Source organism: Elephas maximus, chromosome 17 (assembly GCF_024166365.1).
Source record: "Elephas maximus indicus isolate mEleMax1 chromosome 17, mEleMax1 primary haplotype, whole genome shotgun sequence".
Lineage (NCBI taxonomy): Eukaryota > Metazoa > Chordata > Mammalia > Proboscidea > Elephantidae > Elephas > Elephas maximus.
The window spans coordinates 49,961,059-49,983,668 of NC_064835.1; the positions used below are offsets into that span (position 1 = coordinate 49,961,059).

The following is a 22,610-nucleotide window of genomic DNA, read 5'->3' on the forward strand; positions in this document are numbered from 1 at the left end:
TTCACATCCTCAGAAAAGGGTTTGACAAGCCCTTCCTTCTGGGGTGAGAGAGGTAAGGACAAGGTAAGTCATGGACTCCTCTTGGCACTTCCCCAAGATAATGCCTAGGGAGTGGGAAGAATGTGCTGGACTTTTCTTAGAAATGTAAGAGAAACTGATTTTAGAGGAGACTTCCACTCTGCTTCCTACTTGGGAATTTTGAGAGCATGCTCTTCCCCACTGGTGCCCCACGCTGCAAGGGCATGGGGAAGGCAGGAGAGATGGCGGTATTGAGGGCTTAGGTATGAGAGGGTCAGAGGCAGCCCTACTCATTTCCTGCAACTTTCAAGTACGTGCAGGAAGAACAAAAAAATCACAGCCTTAGGCTGTATGAGGAAGCTGAGCAGAGGCTGAACTCCTGGGCTGCCTGGAGGTCCTGGGGCAAGGGAATCTTGAGCAGAGACTGAAGGGTTAGTCCCACCGGGGGACTAGGGGGGCACATGGCTGCAGTCCCGGAGGATCCACAGCACAAGGAGGCAAAGAAGGCAGGTAAGGTAGTGTCTGTCTAATTCCTGGGTCACCTGGAGAGGAACCAAAACACATATAGAGAGCAGACAGATCAAAACAGACTAGAAGCTAGAACCGGCTGAGGACCACGGCAGATCAGGGCCAAGAGTGTACTCCACTCTTCCCTAAAAATACCGCACTGCAGTTGTGCAGGGCTCCCTGTGACCCGCCCCTCCTGCCAACTGGATGGAGTACACAGGGAGGGAAAATAGCCTGACTGTGTCAGTGGCTCCTTACCAAAAGATAGGCCTCCATTTACAAAAATCAAAACGTCTTGGAGGGTGCATACAATGATTTTAGAGAATTGGGAAATCCCTCGTTAATGCTTCTGCAGGTTTGGTTGACAAAGGCTATTGGATTTGTTATTTTAACACACTCAGTAGACAAGAGGATTAAGATTTCTTTAACAACCTGACAAGAAGCAGAGAGGTGGAAGCTCAGTGAAGATGTAATAAGTTTGGTGCCAAAATAAAACACGGCAAATCTGAAAACATACTAAATGCTTTCAGCATAGATCCCAGGTGGGCTTGGTAGAGGGTGTCTTGGCTATGGCTGCCACCTGCAAATATGGATGGGTCTCTGGTTTCCCTTTCAAACAGGGCTTTGATGATTCATCCTACATTCCTTTCTCTCTCAGCCCAGGATATTGTTTTTAAAACCGTATTTACTTTTATTTCCTGTAGGGGCTTTTAAAACTTCAAAAGGTATGAATCCCCACACACCCCGGATAAAAAAGTGTTATCGTTGTCATTTAGGTGGTATTAAAGGGTTAACTGGAAACCCTGGTGGCGTAGTGATTAAGAGCTACAGGTGCCAACCAAAAGGTCAGCAGTTCAAATCCACTAGGGGCTCCTTGGAAACCCTATGGGGCAGTTCTGCTCTGTCCTATAAAGTCATTAAGAGTCGGAATTGACTCGATGGCAATGGGTTTGTTTGTTTGTTTTTTTAAAGGGCTAACTAATACTTACTTTGCTTGGCTTATTCTCCATCAACTAAAGGAAGAGAGCAGGGATGTGAGAATGGCAAACCCTTGCCTTTAGGAATTGAAGGTGAACCCCAGAATTGACAGTTTGAAAAAGTAGCCAAGGCAAATGCCATCTTGCTGAAGGAGAGCCCAGGCATATCTAAACAGCATGACAGTTCTCTCAGTTTCCCATTTCCATTCTCTCCCGTAACTCCTGTTGCTGCTAGAGTACTAAATAAGTGTACTAAATGAGAACTCTAGAGGGAAAACCAAGCTTGCCCGAGCGTCATAAGATTGCTTGGAATATCATAGGAGTTTACGTTAACAGTTCTCTTATGGAGAGATGAAAACAGACTTCATTCATGAAACGTTCATGAAGTGTTATACGGTGCTGGGCACCATGGAGAACACAGGGTGGGTGGAGCTTCATTTCTGCTTTTGGGAGGTCAGACTGCAGCAGGAGAGAGAAGCCCACCACCCAAGGCAATGTGATATAAGTGCCATATGAAGCATATCAAATGTGTTGGATTAAAGACTGCTGCACATTCTTCGTTACTCCTCCTATTGAGAGATGGAGTCTAATTCCTCTCCTCTTGAATCTGGACTAGGCTTAGTGAATTTATTGACCAGTAGAACGCTGCAGAAGTAACGCTGAATGACACCCAAGGCTTGGTTGGAATAAGCCTTGCAGCTTCCACCTTGGTTTCTTAGAACACTTGCTTTTGGGGGACTCTCTCATGGAATCCAGTTGCTAGGCTGTGAGAAGCCCAAGTCACATAGAAAGGCCACTGTAGGCTCTATGGTTGACAGCTGAGCCATGTGAGTGAGACATCTTGGAGGTCCAGCCCAGCTGAGCTTCCAAATGCCTGTAGCCCATCAACAGGCTTCACTGGAGAAGGCAGCATTTAAGCTAGGAGGGAGGACAATCTAAACAGAGGGAGAGCCCTAAACATAAAAGCCTCCAGTGAGTCCAGTGGATGTAAATGCAGCAATTAACAGAGGAAAAATGGGAAATGTGGCTGGACAGATAGAACAGGGACAGCTTGGATGTAGCTCTGAACTCTGACCTCCAGACCACCTAGTCTGAACTGTGTTTGATGAGCAATATCTGTGAAAATCTATTTAGGTGCCCAGGGATGTGGAACAGTGTTTCCCTAACAGCGGGCCTAGGCTGGCCTGGCTTCCAGGTGGGAGAGTCAGCAGTGACTAAAGAGTGTGTTTAGGAGGATATAAAGACATGTTGCAGGAAAAGAGGATGTATTTACAATTCCCTACTGTTTTCTACTGTGAGTTGTATTATGTGGATGAGCATGGATGCTTAAAGAAGCAAGAGTGGGCTAAACTGCTCTGCAGAGAAAAGAGAACCAAGTAGACAAGAGGAGGATGGGAAAACAGAACTGTGGGGCTGTGTGTGGGATAATCTGAAGGGAAGAGGCCACTGGTAGCTGAGAGAAATTGGAGGCAAACAGATGGGCCTATTGGGAATGCTTGCTAAGCTTTGCTGTGTAATGAGTGATGCAAACTCTCACTCCCCTCAAAATTTTCGGTAAAATCAATATTGTTCACCAAAGCTTTGTGGCATTGAATATCTTTTTGAGAGATACACTGAAACGCTGCCTCAAAGAGCGAGGGGTGGGAACAGATCCTGCTCACAAGGGCTCAGCTGAAACACAATCGTGAATATAAGATAAAGCAGAGAGACCAGAAACAAAATGGAAAGGCCTCACAGACATAAGGTGAACGTGGGAAAGGAGACGAGGGCTTTTAGGATTCCTCTGCATGAAAGCCTGGGGGCGGTGGTGGTGGGGTGGGTAGCCTGTCATATAGAAAGTTTTGGAGTGGGGGAAGGCTAGAGAAACCAGTTTGGTTAAGACTTGAGGCTTGAGATACAACAGAGAAAACACTAACAGTGGGAAGGAAGTCAGATTACTGTAGAAAATCATAAAGAAATAGCTGCGACTCTTGGAAGAAAAAAAAGGCAGGGAGGCAAGAAGGAAAACAAACAAGCTAGTGAGTCGTTGAGAAAGCCAGGAGAAAATGGAATGTGCAAAGAGGCTTTCTCTCCTTCCTCTACAGATTGTTCTATGCACGTTGGGGATGCACAGCTTTAGGCGACACAGCAGCGGGAGTCACTCTTAAAACTTATGTCCAAGCCCAAACCCCAGGGATTTTACTCAATAACCAGATTCATGCTTGTCTGAGGCCAGAAGGAACTCAAAAGGGTTTAAAGGGACACCAGAGGGAGAAATTTCATTAACAACAATAGCAATAACAGCAACAACCACTGCCTTACCTGTTTAAAATATTTTAGTGAATACTGATACATGGGATCTATCTCTGAGAGGCTTGCAATGACAAAGTACATGACAGAGCCTTGTGTGGCTACTGGGCGGTACTTCTCACGAGCAACATTGATCATCTTTTCAGTGGACTCTGCTTCTTTCAGTCTGGTTTTAATGGCACCAGAAGTGATCTGAATAAACATACAATAAACAATAGGTTCTCAGAGGTCTGTTTCAGAAAAGCAGTGAGATTTTGGAATACATCCAGCTAGGCGGGAAAGAAATAAGAATACAATGAGATAGTGATTTTAGGAAAGGGTTGGTGTCCACATGGAATGACTGAGTCTCAGGACCCAGTGACCTTCTCTTACCTGAGGTGACCTCCTTCCTTCCAGAGTTAGCAATGGGCAGAGGGAGACAGGCAATACAAATAGCTCTGAAATAATTGGAGCAGTCCTTCCCTAAGACTTGAACCTGAGTTACTTCTGAGAAACACTAACACAGTACTGCCAGTTACCCCCTAATTTCCTCATGTGCCGTCCTAAACAATCCAGGGACCCCATAATGAAAGAAGGCATGCAGGAAGAAGGGATACTCATGAAACTGCCCAAAAGAGGCTGGAAGCGGTACCACGTCCCACCTGGGAATAACAAAGACGACTAATATTCTCATCCTTCTTTTTCTATACTCCCAAGTGTAGACATAAGGAAACATGGGGCTAGAAGCTGTTCTTTGGGAAAGGTTATACACCTAAGCAAATTGGAGATGTTTTCAAGCCCTTCTGGTGTTCTTTGAGTTTTCTCTATTTTGGGCTTGTGGCTCTGGGAAGCTTTTTGGCCAACAGGCTCTCAAGATTCCCTTTTATGTCTCTTTCAGTCTTTATTCCTGTCTGTTCCTGTTCTTACTCCCCCACCCCACTTCTTAACAGGCTATTGATGTTCCTAGCTTCGGGGATCCTTTATCTCTGGAGAGTCAAAACGTTGAGAGCTTGGGGGATCTTTTATCTCTGGAGAGTCAAAACGTTGAGGGCAAGGACCATGAAAAATCGCCACGGGAACTGGCGGATCAGGATTTGCTCTGTTGCTAAAGGGGACCATCAGGGTACTGTCTAGACTAGTGTTCTCGAATAGAAATATAATGTGAGCCACATATGTAATTCTGAATTTCCTAAATTCATTAAAAATAAAAAGAAACAGGTGAAATTAATTTTCACGATATATTTTGTTTAAACCAATATAACAAAATACTCTCATATCAACATATAATTGATATAAAAAATTATTAAAGAGATATTTCACTTTTTTTTTTGTATTTTTTGACACCTGGTATGTATAGGTGACAAGTGGTTACTGGCTGTATCAAAGAGTGCACATCTAGACTGTCTACTTCAGCCCACAAGGAAAGGAAATGAGGGATTTAGTGCAGAAGCTGTGTCCAGGAATCAGAAGGCTGAAATTCTCCAAGTACCGACTCCTTAGAGCCTGAGGCGGGGGAGAAAATGTAGACCTGAGTAGGAAACCCCAATCTCGATACTGGACTCAACTAAAGGATTCTTATGAGTAGAAAAAAGGAAGTTGATATGCGAGTAGTTGGATCATGGAGACCAGATGGAAAATGATTTTTTATTCCCTGGGGAGTGCAAGGCCCTGCAATGTAGAGTCCGGGCTAAAGAGAAGGGAAAAGTGGATAATTTTTTTTATCTTTGCCAGAGAACATTAGGGCATCGAACACCTCAGCTGAGTCTGGTGACTACCTGTAGACATTGTACTGCAGAGACTTGATACATGAGACTATTTTAAACGAAGGCGATGGGAGTTGAGAGGAGTGTAAACTATAGGCAGGAAGTGGTGGGAAGTGCAGCCCAGCATGAGTCTGTCAGATCTCTATAGAAAGGATGTCTCCAAAGCAACTCCTCACCAACAAATTAAGGACCCAGTTTCCAGATAAATATGGTGGTCAAAACACCTTTACTCCCTACTGAAACCACAATAAAATTATAATAAAGGGATTTAGAAAAATGGTATGAACAAACAAGGATGAAGGGAACAGGAAAGGACAGATGAAAATCCGAGGAGCTAGAAAACAGAAGGAAAAGTGGTAATGACTTAGCAGGTGCAGGAAAATGGATTCCTGAGCTGGCAGAGGGGAAAGCCAAGAACCCATCCAATTGATAAAACAGAATTCCCTTCAAGGGCTTAGGGATTTATAGCAATAAATACCCACTAGAAGTGGGAAGAGCCTAAAAAACGAGAATTGATTGAAAGACCCTCAGGCTATCTCCCCCATACCACCCAGCCAGGGGGTTGCTTGTTCCCCACCCTGGCAAAACAATAGATGTTTACTCCGAAGTAAAAGGGACCGTTTCTGAGTGGAAGGAAGCCAAGTTCAGTTGAGGGCAGGGTTGTTGTTGTGTGTCATCAAGTCCATTCTAACTCACAATAACCCTATTGGACAGAGTAGGCTGACCCACTGGGTTTCCTAGGCTGTAATCTTTACAGGAGCAGATTGCCAGGTCTTTTCTCCTGTGGAGTTGCTGGTGGGTTCAAACGGGGAACTTTTGGCAGCTGAGTGCTTAACCATTGTGGCACCAGGGCTCCTTGGGGACAGGGTACCATACTGAAACCAGAGAGATTAATGAATGTATACACTCTGTATGCTGAGACCACAGCTTTCCTCTTCTGAGCCCCCCAAATAGTTGCAGCCAGGTCTTTTATCTCCAGGTAATGTAGAGTCGGAATCGACTCGACAGCACTGGGTAATGTAGGCATTGAATGTGTAGCTATACTCAGGATACAGTTATGGTGGGAGGCTGGGAGGCAGGAAGGGTGTGTGTGTGTGTGTGGTAGAAGTCCAGGAAGAAAGATAACCAAGTCTTGATATTTTATTGTGGATAGAGAATAATTAATGTGTAAAACGAAAAACTCAGGAAGTAGCAGCAATATGAGTTTATTGTCTAAAGATTAAGAACACAATTACCAGCAAAGGGGTTCATAGTTGCCTCTGTGAAGGAAGTCATGGGAGGAGGGTGGAAGAGAAGGCAGGGATGCTAGTTTTCATAACAAGCTTTGTAGAGCTATTTCATTCTTGAAGCAGTTTGCAAGTAAAACTTTGATAAAAAAATAAATAACAAATGGATTAACAACTAACTGCCAGCAATGAAAAACACAAGGAAAAGCCAAATGAAAGGCAGACAAAGAGACAGATGGACAAACAGGCAAAAAGAGAAAGAGGGGAAGGAAATGGAGATTTAGGATTACTTCTTTATTATTTCTTCAGCACTAAGATTTCCAGAGACTAGGATCTAAAGCAGTAAACCATTTTTAATGTCCATGAAAGGCAATGGAAATAATCTATGTGTTTCTTGTCTTTTGAAGTCAAAGGGATTTGTTAAATAAATTATTTTCTGTTTCTCATGAATGAATGACAATCATCTTGTAGGCTATCTTCCTAGTACACACTTTTATATTATGGTTTGAATCTGAGGAATAATTTGCTGGATTTAATTTACATTTAATGTAAACCTTTGTCTTACTATGGGGTGTTCATTCGTTCATTCAGTTGACAACTATTTATTGAGCACTAATTATGTGCACCATCCTTAGCCCCTGGAGAAGGATTATCAAGGTGAACTAGTCACAGATTCCAGCCACATAAAACTTAACCACCTAGGAGAAGAAATAAGATATGTAATTTGATAGCTGTGATATAAGGTGAATAGTGACAAGTGCTGTAGAAGAGGTTCAGCTAAGGTGCTATAGAAGTTCCAAGGAGGAAGAGATTAATTCCATCTGGGAATACCAGGGAGGCTGCCTGGAGAGGGTGATATTAATATAAATATGTTTGTTCCTTTCAACTCCTATCTTGTCCCAGTTCTTTATACTACGTGCTTTGTTAAAAATGCAGGCAAGACAAGAGGAGCAGTTAGTTGTCTACAGTTTCTCTTTTCTTCCTTTGGTTGCTGAGGGCTCTGCTAGCCAGGCACGCTCTTGCGTGTGCCCCTGGGACAGCCGCCATTCTTACTGTAAAAGCCCTTGCAGTACACTCAAAGGCCATAGCTGTTAACTTTGGAAATAACCCACTTTCTATAAACACTAAAAATATTTTCCTTGCCTTTGAATCCTGGAGTGTGTCAATAAGTTCTTCATTGTCCAAAATATTTCCTTCAGATGTAAAGAGCATTTTTAGGATTTTCTCTTCGATAGCTTTCAACTGGTTCTTGTCAGTGTTGATTCTCACAATGAGCTTGATTCTTTGTTCTTCCAACTCAGGTTTTTCAAGTCGCACCACATCACTGGAACCAAAGTGTGAATACCTAAATTAGATGTTGTCCGTGTCCTAAGGTGGCTTCTATTTTCCTTTTTCTGTTTCCAATTGTTCTTATTCTGAATACTATTTAGCTGAGTATAAATACTATTAACCGAATCTGAATGCTCAAGGCCCCTCCTTTGGTGAGGTTATTACCTATCTATCGGTTCTCATTCTTTATCTTGTATTTCAGAGCCCTGCACCCTACCATAATTCCCACATCTTCTGCTCATCTTCAGAAAACCTACTTAATGCTTGATTTTGTAGTCATTCAATTTCTGTCTCTAATATTACCTTGTCCCAAGCTGAAAATGGTGCCTGGAGCATACTTTTCATATTGGCATGAAGCCTTCTCCTTTCCCTCATTTAGGGAGATTCTCACTACCTCCATCATCTGAAGAAGGGGGCCTACCACCAGGTCCACGTCTATCTAAACATGTGAACTTAAGTCTCCCTTCACTTGCCCACTCATAATTTGTGTGCCCAGCCCTCTGTTTGCAGGAGTTAACCTTTATTAAACAGTGCTCTGTGCTAAGAGTTTTCTATGGCTTATCTTTTTCAGTCCTCTGAATGTTCCTGGGAGGTGGGCACTGTGGTTACCACCTCCAGATGGCATGTGAGCAAACAGACTCTTGTGGGTCACTTCCCAAGGTCTCAAGGCTAAGAGAGGCACAGCTGGGCTTGAACCTGGGTCTGCTGGCTCCAAACCAAACCCATTGCCGAGTTGACTCTGACTCATGGTGACCCCATGTGGTACAAAGTAGAACTGCTCTATAGCATTTTCTTGGTTATAATCTTTATGGCGGCAGATCACCAGGCCTTTCTTCTGTGGTACTGCTGGATGGGTTTGAGCTACTAATCTTTAGGTTAGTAGTAGAAAGCAAACCATTTGCACCACCCAGGGACGTCTGCTGGCTCCAGAACACATGTTATTACCCACTATGATACAATGCGTCAAATAACAACCTGATGTACATGCTGAATTCAGAAACTTTAAAAAATGATGTGAAAGCTGTAAGAAAAATCATCACCTTAGATTCAGTTGTTTAAGGAAGGTTTTCAGAAAAGGGTTTGTAGAATTTCTAAGATGAAGGTAAGCTCAGGAGACAGCTTGATAGAATCATAAACCAAATTAGACAAGTTAAGCATCATAAGGGAGTGCCAAGATGTGAGGATGAATTAGGGCTTCTGAGAGAAGAAACAAAGACAGGAGGAGGTGGACTTTGTGGCATGGTTTAGTGGAACTCCTTGAAGCTGAGGAAAGGTATTGTCCTATCCCAGCAAGGACTGAAAAATTGCTGTTGGCAGCCTCCAGGAGGCAGAGAGGTGAACTGTAGTTTTCAAAATTGTGAAGACCCTAGAGAAAATTTCCAGTGAACAGTTGGGTGCAATGAGCATCTGCTGCCTGGCCAGGTGCTCAGCAGAGCAGAGGACAACCGAAATGGGCACCATTTGTCAGAACTCTGGAGACAGAACTGTAGCCTTATACCGGCTGGAAGTTGTCAGGTTCCCTCTTCAATGCCATCAACGAGGGAGATGCCACACCCCATGAATGAGTCTCAGCATTTCCCTTGGTGTCAGGGTACTTCTTTTCCCAGGCAGTCTAACATGCTGACAGTTAGCAGCACAGCTAAGCTTAACCATTTATGAGGATAAGTTGGCACACAAAATGTCATTAGATATGTCACTAGAGTATGTCCATAAGATGTGTGAAATACCGTTTGACTGGAAAGACATGAACTTAGCAGAAGTTAAACAAGTTAGCAGCCAGTAGAATAAATTCCTGAAGGAAATAAGAAAAATGAGACAAATTTATTAGCAATAACAGGGGTTCTTGGGGCTAGTGATAGGATGATCTTGACTCTAAATAAGGGGTTATATTTCTTTTGAACATAGGTCTAAATTATATTTTCCTTTAGTGTTTATGTATATGTGTGTGTGTATAAAACTGGTTTTTAACCAACATCAATGTCATTATTTGAAAAAAATATTTTAAAATTTCTGTCTCCTGAACCTCAAGGCTAATTTTGAAGATTAATACATCAATTTGTAGCCTCACTTTTGGTAAATGGGTTAATCACATATAGAGTATACTGAGGGAGGGTTTTTTTTTTTTTTTTTTTGAGGTAGACAAATGTAGGTATAATTAAATGCTCTTGTTGTTGTCAGCTGCCATCTAGGCAGCCCCTGGCACATGACGACCCCACACACAATGGAACAAAATGCTGCCCAGTCCTGCACCATCCCAATGATCAGCTTCGGATTGGACATTGTGATCCATAAGGTTTTCACTGGCTGATTTTCTGAAGTAGATTGCCAGCCCTTTCTTCCTAGTCTATCTTAGTCTGGAAGCTCTGTTGAAACCTGTTTAGCATCATAGCAACACACAAGCCTCACTGACAGACTGGGGCTATGCATGAGGTGCACTGGCCTGGAATCAAACCTGGGTCTCCTGCATGGGAGGTGAGTATCTACCACTGAACCACCAATGTCCTCATAATTAGATACACTAGGAAAACATCTGCAGAGAAGTGAAACAGGAAAAAATATATTTGAGAGTAGAAGTTTTTTCATAGGTGTGGAGAAATGAGTCTCTAGAAATAAGAGAATGACTTTGTTCCCTTAGCCAAGGTTGGAAATACTGACAAAGGGGAATAGGCAGGGGTGGGCTGCAGGCCTGGCCCAAACAATGGATGAGAATTAAGGGTGTGTCTCTCATCAGCTTGAGAAGACTGTGCTCAAGATCAGCAGCTATGAGCAGTGATGTAAATGGTAAAGGATTTAACCACGCCAATTGCTATGGATTGAATGTGTCCTCCCAAAATGTGCGTCAACTTGGCTAGGCCATGATTTCCAGTATTGTGTGGTTGTCCTCCATTTTGTGAGCGGATGTAATTTCCCATGTGTTGTAAATCCTAACATTTATGATGTTAATGAGGCAGGATTAGAAGCAGTTATGTTAATGAGGCAGGACACAATTTACAGGATTAGGTTGTATTTTAAGTCAATCTTTTTTGAGATATAAAAGAGAGAAGTGAGCAAAGAGGAGAGGGACCTCCAAACAAGAAGAGCCAGGAGTGGAGCATGTCCTTTGGACCCAGGGTCCGGCACTGAGACGCTCCCAAATCAGGGGAAGAGTGATGACAAAGAACTTCCACCTGAGCCGACAGAGACAGAAGGTCTTCCCCTGGAGACGGCACCCTGAATTTAAACTTCTAGCCACCTAAACTATAAGAGAATAAATTTCTCTTTGTTAAAGCCATTCACTCGTGGTATTTCTCTTACAGCAGCACTAGATAACTGAGACACCAGTCTTTTTTAATTGAGAATTAATGTGTGGTGCTTTGACACATTAAAATCTTTTCTACAACAAAATTTCTAAAAAAAAAAAAAATTAGGAAATGTCTGTCCCTAGGAGTGCTGGTGGTGCAGTTGTTAAGCGCTTGGCTGCTAACCAAAAAGTCAGGGGTTCAAACCCACCAGCTGCTCCATGGAAGAAAGATGTGGCAGTCTGCTCCCATAAAGATTACAGCCTTGGGAACCCTACGGGGGCAGTTCTACTCTGTCCTATAGGGTTACTGTAAGTCGGAACTGGCTCGACAGCGACTGGTTTTCTTGGTTCCCTTAGCACCCCTCCTCCTTTTTCTTTACCTTAACAACTGATCCTCCAGACCTGACTTGGTCACAGTGAAGTTGATGATGGTAACTTTAATGCACACCTGGAAGAGAAGCACAGAGAACACAAAAATGGCTACTTAAGTACAGACTAATGAAACAAGAAGTAAATTGTTTGTTAGAGCATGGCTAATTACCACTCAGCTGGATATGTCTCAGGTCTAATTGTGTCCCCCACCATCCCCCCAACCCCAAAGTGTCCTACAAATCCTGATAAGATTTTCCCTGCCAATATGAGTGACAACCTTGTTTCTCAAATAGTACTGTTATAGAATCCCACATGGTGATTTAAGGAAAGGTGAGCCAGGAAATGGTTAGAAATGGTGTTTTAGGATTAACAGTTTAGATTCAATTTCCAGCTACCCCTTCAGTAGACGAATGATGTAGGAAAAGCCAAGCTATTCACTGGCTCTGAGCTTCAGTTCCTGGTACTTAAAAATTGGGATATAATATTAACAACTCATAGTGTAGTTGTGAGACTAAATGAGGCAATAAAATCACTTAATTATAGTGCCTTGTACTCAGTAGGTCCTTATAAAAAATTAGCTATTTTTTTCTTTTTTTTTTTATTGTACTTTAGATGAAGGTTTACAGTTTCTCATCAAACATTTAGTACACACATTGTTGTATGACATTGATCAACAACCCCATGACGTGTCAACACTTTCCCTAATCAATTCCGGGCTCCCTATTACCAGGTTTCCCGTTCCCTCCTACCTTCCAGTCCCTGCCCCAGGGCTGGTACGCCCCTTTAGTCTTGTTTTGTTCCATGGGCCTGTTCAATCTTTGGCTGAAGGGTAAACCTCAGGAGTGACTTGATTACTGAGCTGAAAGGGTGTCTGGGGACCATACTCTCAGGGTTTCTCCAGTCTCTGTCAGGCCAGCAAGTCTGGTCTTTCTTTTTGAGTTAGAATTTTGTTCTGCGTTTTTCTTTAGCTGTGTCCCGGACCCACTATCGTGATCCCTGTCAGAGCAGTCAGTGGTGGTAGCCGGGAAACACCTCGTTGTACTGGACTCAGTCTGGTGGAGGCCAGCTATTACTGATAATAAATGCAGCTTTACATATTTTATCTCATCATAATATTTTTATGGAAAACTGTTACAAGAAGATAAAATATCCTTACATTACTTGAACGTGAATAAGTCAACAGTAAAAGACAATAAATACAGTGTTTGAGTGCCTCCAGGACATTTTATATACATCATTTCTTATCTAATCCTCACAACAATCCTTATAGTAGGCTTTATCTCAACTTCCTGGTTGACTGACTTGAGGACCCAGTAGATGGAATAATCTACCCACCGTGACAGAGTGGCAGGTTGGGTCTAGGGTGCAATGCTGTCTTTCAAAATTAAATAAGTGAGAAATAGAAGGCTGCAAGTCAGCACATAGGTCACTTTTCCAAATTCTTAATGGGATCTGGGATAGGGAACCCTTGCAGTGGCTGTGTAAGTAAACCCCTTGAAGGTGACAAGGAAACCCTGACTCTGGCTATTAATATTATCTCCCCATCCTATTCAAGAAGTGTGTCAATTTCATTCAACTTGACCCTATCTAGTTAAGACAGGTAGCTATGAGAAATCCAACAGTGAAATTAAAATGACAATATTTGGAATGGTATATACAAGGACTTTTTGGGGGGGGGCGGGTGGAGAAGTAAAGTTTTGATTTGTATAATCTCTTCCCTGTTGGTGCGCCTGACTTGAAAAGACGCTGCGGACCATATGTGAACTTGCCTGGAGCTGTGGCAGCCCCAAGGGTGTGTGGGAGTGCAGCTGGCTACCGAAAGCCCTGTGCAGGAGTGAAAGAAAGAAATCACAGCTGCCTTTATTTGTTACAACTGCTTAGGCTCCACAGCACAAGAGTGGGAATTCTTTTGGATCCTACAGTGGCTCAGGGGCATGTGTACCGAAGTGGAGTTCACACAGCTCCTCTCAAATAGTTTAAGAGCACAGAAGTAGGGAACACGAGGCCCCTCCCTCAGTATTCTACATTCAGATACTGGACGTTTGAATTATGATTCTGTACCGTTGCCCGTTCATCAGAGGTTTCACGTAGGCAGCCTCTTTATTTGGGGCTATGTTACATGGGCAAGCGCACACTTAAACATTGACAGACCCTGACACAGATTCTCGGTTAAGCTCTGATGCATTTACCTACCACAAAAAAAGGCCTGTGCTGAGGGAGGGAGAGTAATGATGAGAAGGGAATGGTGCCCTGGTCCACAGGCTGTTTATAAGAGCAGCTTGTGGACCAGGAGGAGATGGGGAGAGTGCCGGAGAAGTGCATAGCCTACTGGGACCTGCAGCGGCCTGGGGACAGAGTGGGCGGGACTGGAGTGCCACCTAGATGGCCAATGTTACAGCAGAGGAGAAAGGTGGTGGGAATCAGAATCATGACTCAGAAGAGAAGCAAGGGTGGAAGAAATGAAGGGAGAGGGTGTGCGGAGGGGGAAGAGGAGGAAGGGACGAGAGTTGTTTGCTTCAGATGGCTCAGGTGGCCACCATACTCTAGAGACTCATCACACCATTCCAATCCAGTCAGGCTGGCGTTCCAGACCACCGGGCTTACCTCAGGCAGATAGTGAGGATTTGGCATTTTGGTTGTCATGTAGAACCTAAAGTTTTTGTCGTAATCAATGTCTGAGTCTCCAAGGCGAATGAGAAGTCTTCCACCACTAAAGAAAGTCTGTTTCAAAAGAACGGGTTCTAGAGCTGGGTCCAAAGTTTCTTTAAGCTGAAAAATGAAAACAAAACAAAACAACACAAAAACAATAAGGAGTTAAAATGGCATCAACTTCTCAAAATTCCTTAGGCCTTAAAAGTCACTGAGTGAGCGTTTTTCCATGATCTTATAGACATTTATCAATATTCCTGCCTTACCTCTAACAATGTATATTTTTTAGTGATTACCTTGTCAATAGCCTAAGGAAACAAGAGCATGTAAGGGCAATAAACCTATTTAGACTGATCTCACACACATATTCATTCCCATGAGCAATGATCTAAGAAAGAAGAGGTGGGGTAGATTTAGTCACTGTAGGATAGTCCTTCAACAGGCCCCAGACAAATGGAGATCTGGGAATTTTCATGGTTGTTCTAAGTCAGGGGTTGGTGAGCTATGACCTGCAGGCCAAATCCGAACCCCTGTGACCTGTTTTTGTATGACTGTAGAGTTAAGATAGTTTTTACGTTTTTAAAGCATTGTAAGAACAAAACACAAAACAAGAAGAATATGAGACAGAGAATATGTGTCCTGCAAAACCTAAAATATTTATTATTTGGTTGTGGACCTTTACATGACAGGTATTTTTTTTTCCCTCCATTTTCTCAAAGAAAAATATAGTTTTTTTTAAGAACTTGGGCATGCAGACATTGCCATCATAATGTCACGATATATGCGATGGGGTGCCATGGCCCCAACGTCTTCCCAATATTTGACTGTAATCCATAGTAACCAGTTGATTTCACATTGTGACACGGTATCCATACCTGTAAATGCTTAAAACAAAAATTTATGAGGCAAAATTTACCCCTATGACCCATGATGTACTTTTGTGGGTTTTTTTTTTTCTTTTTATTCTAGTTCATTAAAAAATGCTGGTGGAGATTGACTAAATTGATTTCATACCCATGAATAGGTAGAAACAAAATTTGAAAACACCACCTCAGAAAATGTAGAAAGCAGCTGGGGGTACAATGATAAAGACCCCAAGTCACCGAGTGCAGGGAAGGCCCAGTCAGAGTGCCTGGTCCACCCGGTCTACCCCTCCTCTCAGGGACGCTCTGCTGCAGTTAAAATGCTCAAAAGAGGCGGACCATCAGTCTTTCCTCCACTGCCATATGAGAGGGAACCTCTCAGGACCTCCTTTGTCAGGAAGTAAACCTGGGCTCAGGAACCCAGTTTGGAGCTAACATAACTGTGCCAAAGGTTTTGGGAGACCTCACCCTCTGAACACTTCAGGGCTTGAGGAAGGGCCTGGGATCCATTACAGAACTTCCCTCTGTTGGCAAAGATCAGAAGGTGTGCATCGAGTCATCTTGTGCTCTTTATGGCTTGAGTGGGGAATATGATGGATTTTCTCAGCAGGCAAGGCTGCTCAGTTTACTTAACCTTCCTGTGCCTCAGTTTCCTCACTGGTAAAATGGGATAATAATAGTAAGTACCTTGTAAGGTTGCAGTGAGGATTGATGAGTTAATATAAAAGTACTGAGAACAGAATCTGGTAGGTTGTGAGCACTCAACACTAATTATTCCTAGGTGCCACGCCAGTGCTGCAGCTAATCTGTCCCAGGTTAATGGTCTTTTCTGAGCTCTTGCCTTTCTGTCGAAGCAGAGACACTGCTGTTGTTGTGGTTAGGTGCCATCGAGTCAGTTCTGACTCATAGGGACCCTACGGACAACAGAAGGAAACGCTACCCAGTGCCGCGCCATCCTCACCATCATTGCTATGTTTGAGACACTTCTAAAAAGAACAACCACAACAAAAAAATCCATTTCCACTGAGTCAATTCCGACTCATGGTGACCCTACAGGACAGAGTAGAACTGTCTCATCGGATTTCCAAGGAGCAGCTGGTGGATTTGAACTGCTGATCTCTTGGTTAGCAGCCAAGAACCTAACCACTGTGCCACCAGGGCTTCTAGGCATGGTTAAATGGAGCCTGGCTATCTCAGTACCCTGCGTGTTCCTTCAAAGCTTTAACCACAAGTTCTCTTCCTTCCCCCTCCCTCTCATCCCCCTTTGCTGTTTATTATCTCCATCTCCAACTAGACTGTAAGCTATTCATGATAGGAATCACATCTATAGTGTGTGTCATTGGTTCGCAAATAACGTTTGTTGAATGAGTGAACAATTTTAAAAATATCCATTCTCTGAGTGATATCTGAAGAAGTGGAGCACCTAGACTCAACGAACATTTTTATTTTTTTTATAAAATTCATTCTTATCAGTCGTTAATTCTAAAATTATATCCAAGTAGATAATGTTTATACTCACGGGAGTGTTTTATAAGTTTCAAATCATTTGCGTGTATAGATGGTCCCCAACAGCACTAGTGTTTGAATTTCCAGGGCAGCTAACCATCAAGAGGGTCAATGGCACTTGAGAATCAGTAGTGTCAGGAAACAGAGGCCATCCCCCTTAGCATCAAAATGGTGTTTGAGAAGGGAAAATTCATTCAATCAACAGGTTCCTTCCCAAATGAGAGTGTACTGTTTCAGGAGCAAAGCAACTGGTTTGACCAATTTGAAAATGGAGTTGACTGGTGTCTTTGGCATGATGCGGATATGGCCCGTATAGGATTCTACATCTGATCTGAAATTTGGGAACTAACATGAGAAAGAAAGGGAAAAGCCAACCTCTTCCAGTAAGACAGGCAAACCAAGTCGGATCGAATTCTCAAGTGTACGTAGAAAATTACTGTCCGTAAGCTTAATGATCTTTAAACCACTTTTGCTCTCCTTGTTTCTTATCCAACGGTTTGCCTGTACGAGAAAGCACAGAACAGGACATTTACTTTTACACATAGCCAGAAAGAGAAAACTTTTAGAATAAAGCTTAACAATTTTGTTCAATCTAAAAGGAGTTTTGACAAATAAAGACAAAATAAAATAAAAATAGCCACCCCCTGAAAGAAATAATTTAAGACCAACTTGTTGTTATTCAAATTTGGGATAAATGAAGAAAAGAGCCATCTAGGAAAAAAGTTATGGTATCCAGCTGTCTCCTTTTCACAGCTGCTCCCTTCTCCAAGCCCCATTTAGTACCATCTGCTCCCTGGACTTGGGGAGTTGGATGATGGGAGTCTGTAAACTCCAGGAGGTTTGCTCAGAACTCATCATATTCTGACTTTCTTCTGATCCCTCAGACCTTTTAGGAGCAAAGGACTACACAGGAGAGTGATTTCCTGTCCCAATAAATAACAGAAAACTAGTGGTTGATTTAAACAAAACCAATCAAAATTAATTATGCAGAGCACTTGAACACTTCCCTTCTGACTAGATGGCTTCTGAACTCCCTTCTAGGTCAACATTGCCATGATGTTACAAGTTCATTAAATTCCACTGTTATAATTTCTAACAGACAACACAAAAGTAACCAGTGTCAATAGGTCACTCTTCTTGTTACATACCTGATCTTGAGGATCAATCATCAAAGGCCACCGTCGCCCCTGAGTAACTAAAATGCCATTTTCTGTTGATATCATGTCACGAGGCAGTCCATCAGTGTTCCACTGCCGTATCTCATAGGGATCTCCAAGGATGTTAATGAGACTGAAGGAAGTATCAATTGGGATGTTCAGAAACACACAATCGTTGATCCAACACTCTATAAGCTGTAGAAGAAAAAGGAAAGTTTATTTGCAGAGTCAGGAGAACTCAGTAAATGAAGGGACACAAAGTGTGGCAGTCAGGAGTAGAGCACGGCCGGAAGAGCTAAGCCCTACAGTCTCCACAGCATCCTGGCATCAGAGCATGGGGCAATCACTGCTGAGGCACGAGAAACCAGAAAACCCATTGCCGTTGAGTCAACTTCAACTCATGGCAACCACATGTGTTACAGAGGATAATTGTACTCTATAGGATTTTCTTGGCTGTAATCTTTATGGAAGCAGATAGCCAGGCCTTTCTTCCTTTCTTCTGGGTGGGTTCAAATTGCCAACCTTTAGGTTAGAAGTCAAGCGCAAACCATTTGTGCCACCCAGAGACCTTGTAACAAAAGAAGTGTACTAGAAATCGGGAGACCTGGGCCCTAGAACTATACCATTAACTAGTTGCGGCTTTGAGCATGTCACTCCTGTGTCTGAACCTCATTTTTCTCATGTATAAATGACAGAGTTGTCATACTGGTTTTCAATCAAGAGTGTATTGCCCCTCTTGGGAGAGCCTGGAAGCATGCAGAAAAGTTCTGGGTTATCACAATGACTGCGGGTCATTGGAAAAGAGGGATGCTAAACCTCCCTCAATGAGAGGTACAGTCCTGCACAACAGAACTGTCTGCCCCACAAGGCACCATTGGCCCCAGGGAGAAATACAGCATCAGACGACCCCTGAGTTCTGTAGTCTATGTGAGTTCTCTACTATATGATGTTTTATAACTCAAGGACAAGGGTGAAACATTTTTTAAAATGTTTTTAGAAAGGAATTTCATAGAAATGGCTTTAGTATCCTTTCAAATAATTTAATTTTCTAGCAAATGCACTTAGATGGAACTTTTTATTAATTGTAAAGATAAAAAATAAATGAACCACAGATTTGCCCTGCGCTCAGCCCCCTTCCATTGCCTAGCCCTTGGCAGCAGTCTCGCGAACATTTCATCCTGGCAGGTTTAGGTGGCCAGAAGGCTTGGGGCTTACTGTCCCTTTTCCTTCCCCAGGTTCTTATCCTATGTAAGCACGTGGTGAGCCGCTGCTGGAGGCAGCAGAAGGAAAGGGAGGATGGTGCTGAGGAAAGCCCGGGGGTAGATCATCACCACCTTCAGGGAGAGAGGGAAGGCTGTGGAGCATGTGAATACCTTTCCATCATGGAGAACCTCCATGGTGGACAGCCCCCATCTGATCTCAGGAGAATAAAACCCCTCCAATGTCCCACCTGCTTTTCACCGCTCCTTAGAGGAAGCAGGTTTGCTCACCAGTTGCCTGTATTGGGCTGTGAATGCCCCATAATAGGCCACACAAGCCGCAGCTATGAACACGTTCCCAACGATATTCGAGAGCTCTTCCTCAAATTTCTGGATGCTTTCTTCCCATCGAACTTGCTCGTCTCCTAGTGCCGCTGTAAGCTTTCCAGCACGCGAGAGGCGGGCTTGTGTCAGGGCCATGGTCTTTGCTGGGAAATTTTAAGAAAATCAGATGATGGTATTCAGTTATTGATGATGTTATTCATTAACGTTTTCCTAAAATGTTAATTGTTCCATGCACAATGGAACAAAACGCTGCTGGGTCTTGCTCTATTCCCACGTCAGTTGCAGATCTGACCATTGTAATCCACAGGGTTTTCATTGGCTGATTTTCAGAAGTAGATTGCCAGGCCTTTCTTCCTTCTTAGTTTGGAAGCTCCATTGAAACCTGTTCAGCATCATAACCTGTTGCCGTTGAGTCAATTCCAACTCATAGTGACCCTATAGGACAGAGTAGAACCGTCCCATAGAGTTTCTGAGGAGCACCTGGTGGATTTGAACTGCTGACCTTTTTGGTTAGCAGCCATAGCTAACTATGTCACCAGGTTTCCATTCAGCATCATAGCGACATGCAAACTCCAATGACAGATGGGTGGCGGCTGTGTAAGAGGTACACTGGCCAGGAATCATACCTGGTATATAACAGGTGAGAATTCTACCACTGAACCACCATACTGTGGGTTAAAAATTTACTTGCCTGCTTTTGTTTCTAGCGGAATTAGCATTATTTAGCTAACGATGTCAGTGTGCCTCTATGAAACCTTACACTAATTCAGCATTATTTCCCATTTCAGAATTAAGTCCAAGTTTGCCTCTTCCATGCAAAGAGCTCTTTTTTGCTACTCCTTTTTGGTTTTACTCTAGATAAAGACAGTGCCCTCTCTGTGTGTCTGGAGTATTTGTTCTCTGTATCAAATTCATATGCTGTTTTTTCTGATACCATAACATGCCCCATAAAGCCTTGTTCCCATATAGGATGGTGAGTGTATGCAATACATACAGTTTTTCTAATTTCGTACTAGAAGGTTAATGGGATAAAACTAATGAAAACGTATCCTACATGTTGGATGAAAGCTGAGATTTGACTTGTTGAAAACTCTTTCTACTTTTGAAAAGTCAGGTATTTCATGACCACTATAAATTCTATTAGTGACTTACCCAGGCTTTCCTTTTCGTTCACACCTTTGTCATATTCATCCTGTAAGGACTGTATTTGATCTTCTACTTGTTTTAGTAAAGCCTGCTTTTCTTTCAGGGTAGCCATAGTAATATCAAGTTCAGCCTAATAAAATCAAGTAAATATTTGAGAATAGCCCCCAAAAGAAGGCCGAATTTGCATATTTATAATGCACATTTTTCAAAAATCTGATTTATGTTCCATTTTTCATGTCCAAAAAGATTTGGATATGGTACACAAAGTTAATATAGAGTAAAATATACAAACAAAAGCCAATAAAACAAAGTCAAACAAGAGAAATCCTAAAAGGCACGGAGAAACAGATGTACCTAGCATTTGGGATGAATTAGTTACTACAGTGGAATACTAAATTTAAACAATGAAGCAAGTACCCACGTAGGGGCGAAAACTAATCTCTCCTAACTAGTTCCCCATAGGAGGGTTAAGCAACGACAGGGCGACAGTCTGCAGGCCAAAACCAGCCTGCTGCCTGTTTCTGTACAGCCTGCAGGCTAACGTGAATGGTAAGTAGTTGGAAAATCATCAAAAGAAGAATATTTCACAACCTGTGGTAATTGTATGAAACGGTATGGAACTGTGTGAATTTGAAATCAGAGGCCCTCATTTAGGAAGGTTCCATAAATGAAGTTATATTGGCACACAGCCGCACTTGCTCATTTGCGTATCATCTGTGAGGTTTTTTGCACGGCAGTGGCACAGTTGAGTAGTTGCAACGAGACCATATAGCCCACGGAGCCTAAAATATTTACTATCTGGACCTTTAGAGAAAAGTTTGCCAGTCCCGGTTCTACAGCCATGATGCTTTAGGTAATCTGCTCCACTAAGTGATCATTCTTTGTTCTACTTGAGAAGACTATGGACCTCACATCTGATTGCAGTTAAGCGGGTTTTTAGAACTCCAGATGATACCATCACGTGTAGGGATATTTAGCAAATGGAAACATAGACCATCAGATGCTAGAGCTAGAAGGTACCTCTAGCTATTTCCCTCTTTTCAGATGATTATACTAAAGACTCTTATTCTCTTTTTATGCCAGAAGAGGGCTCATTTTAGAGGTCACTTCTGAATAAAAATTCTTAGACAAGTTGTTGCTAGGTGCAATTCAGTCGATTCTGACTCATAGGGACCCTACGAACAATAGAAGGAAATACTGCCCTGCCCTGCCCTGTCCTCACAATTGTTGTTATGCTTGACCCCATTGTTGCAGCCATTGTGTCAATCCATCTCACCAAGGGTCTTCCTCTTTTTTGCTGACCCTCTACTTTACCAGGCATGATGTCCTTCTCCAGGGATTGATCCCTCCTGACAACATGTCCAAAGTATGCGAGACGTAATCTCGTCATCCTTCTACAGGAGCATTCTGGTTGTACTTCTTCCAAGACAGATTTGTTCATTCTTTTGGCAGTCCATGGTATATTCGATATTCTTTGCCAATACCACAATTTAAAGGCATCAGTTCTTCTTTGTTCTTTCTTATTCATTGTCCAGCTTTACATGCATATGATGTGATTGAAAATACCATGGCCTGGGTCAGGTGCACCTTAGTCTTCAAGGTGACTGTCATGGATTGAATTGTGTCCCCCCCCCCAAAATGTGTGTATCAAATTGGTTAGGCCAGGATTCCCAGTACTGTATGGTTGTCTTCCATTTTGTGATTGTAATTTCATGTTGAGAGGATTAGGGTGGGATTGTAACACCACCCTCACTCAGGTCACCTCCCTGATCCAAGGTAAAGGGAGCTTCTCTGGGGTATGGCCTGCACCACCTTTTATCTCTCAAGAGACAAAAGGAAAGGGAAGCAAGCAGAGAGTTGGGGACTTCATACCACCAAGAAAGCAGCACCAGGAGGACAGCGTGTCCTTTAGACACTGGGTCCTGTGCCTGAGAAGCTCCTTGACCAGGGGAAGCCTTCCTCCAGAGCCGAAAGAGAGAGAGAAAGACTTCCCCTGGAGCCGATG

General features: G+C 42.9%; 1 protein-coding gene across 3 annotated transcripts in view; it reads right to left on the reverse strand.

Annotated features, from left to right (window-relative positions):
* DNAH6 (dynein axonemal heavy chain 6) overlaps nucleotides 1-22,610 on the reverse strand; it is a 315,642-nt gene that overhangs the window by 85,948 nt on the left and 207,084 nt on the right. For all 3 annotated transcript variants that reach the window (XM_049856189.1, XM_049856188.1, XM_049856190.1), the window contains 8 exons: nucleotides 20,612-20,735; nucleotides 19,406-19,602; nucleotides 17,907-18,110; nucleotides 17,134-17,259; nucleotides 14,345-14,509; nucleotides 11,749-11,816; nucleotides 7,903-8,083; nucleotides 3,804-3,983 (listed from right to left, as the gene is read on the reverse strand). In XM_049856189.1, coding sequence (XP_049712146.1) covers nucleotides 3,804-3,983; nucleotides 7,903-8,083; nucleotides 11,749-11,816; nucleotides 14,345-14,509; nucleotides 17,134-17,259; nucleotides 17,907-18,110; nucleotides 19,406-19,602; nucleotides 20,612-20,735 — 1,245 coding nt within the window. The remainder of the gene's footprint in view (nucleotides 1-3,803; nucleotides 3,984-7,902; nucleotides 8,084-11,748; nucleotides 11,817-14,344; nucleotides 14,510-17,133; nucleotides 17,260-17,906; nucleotides 18,111-19,405; nucleotides 19,603-20,611; nucleotides 20,736-22,610) is intronic.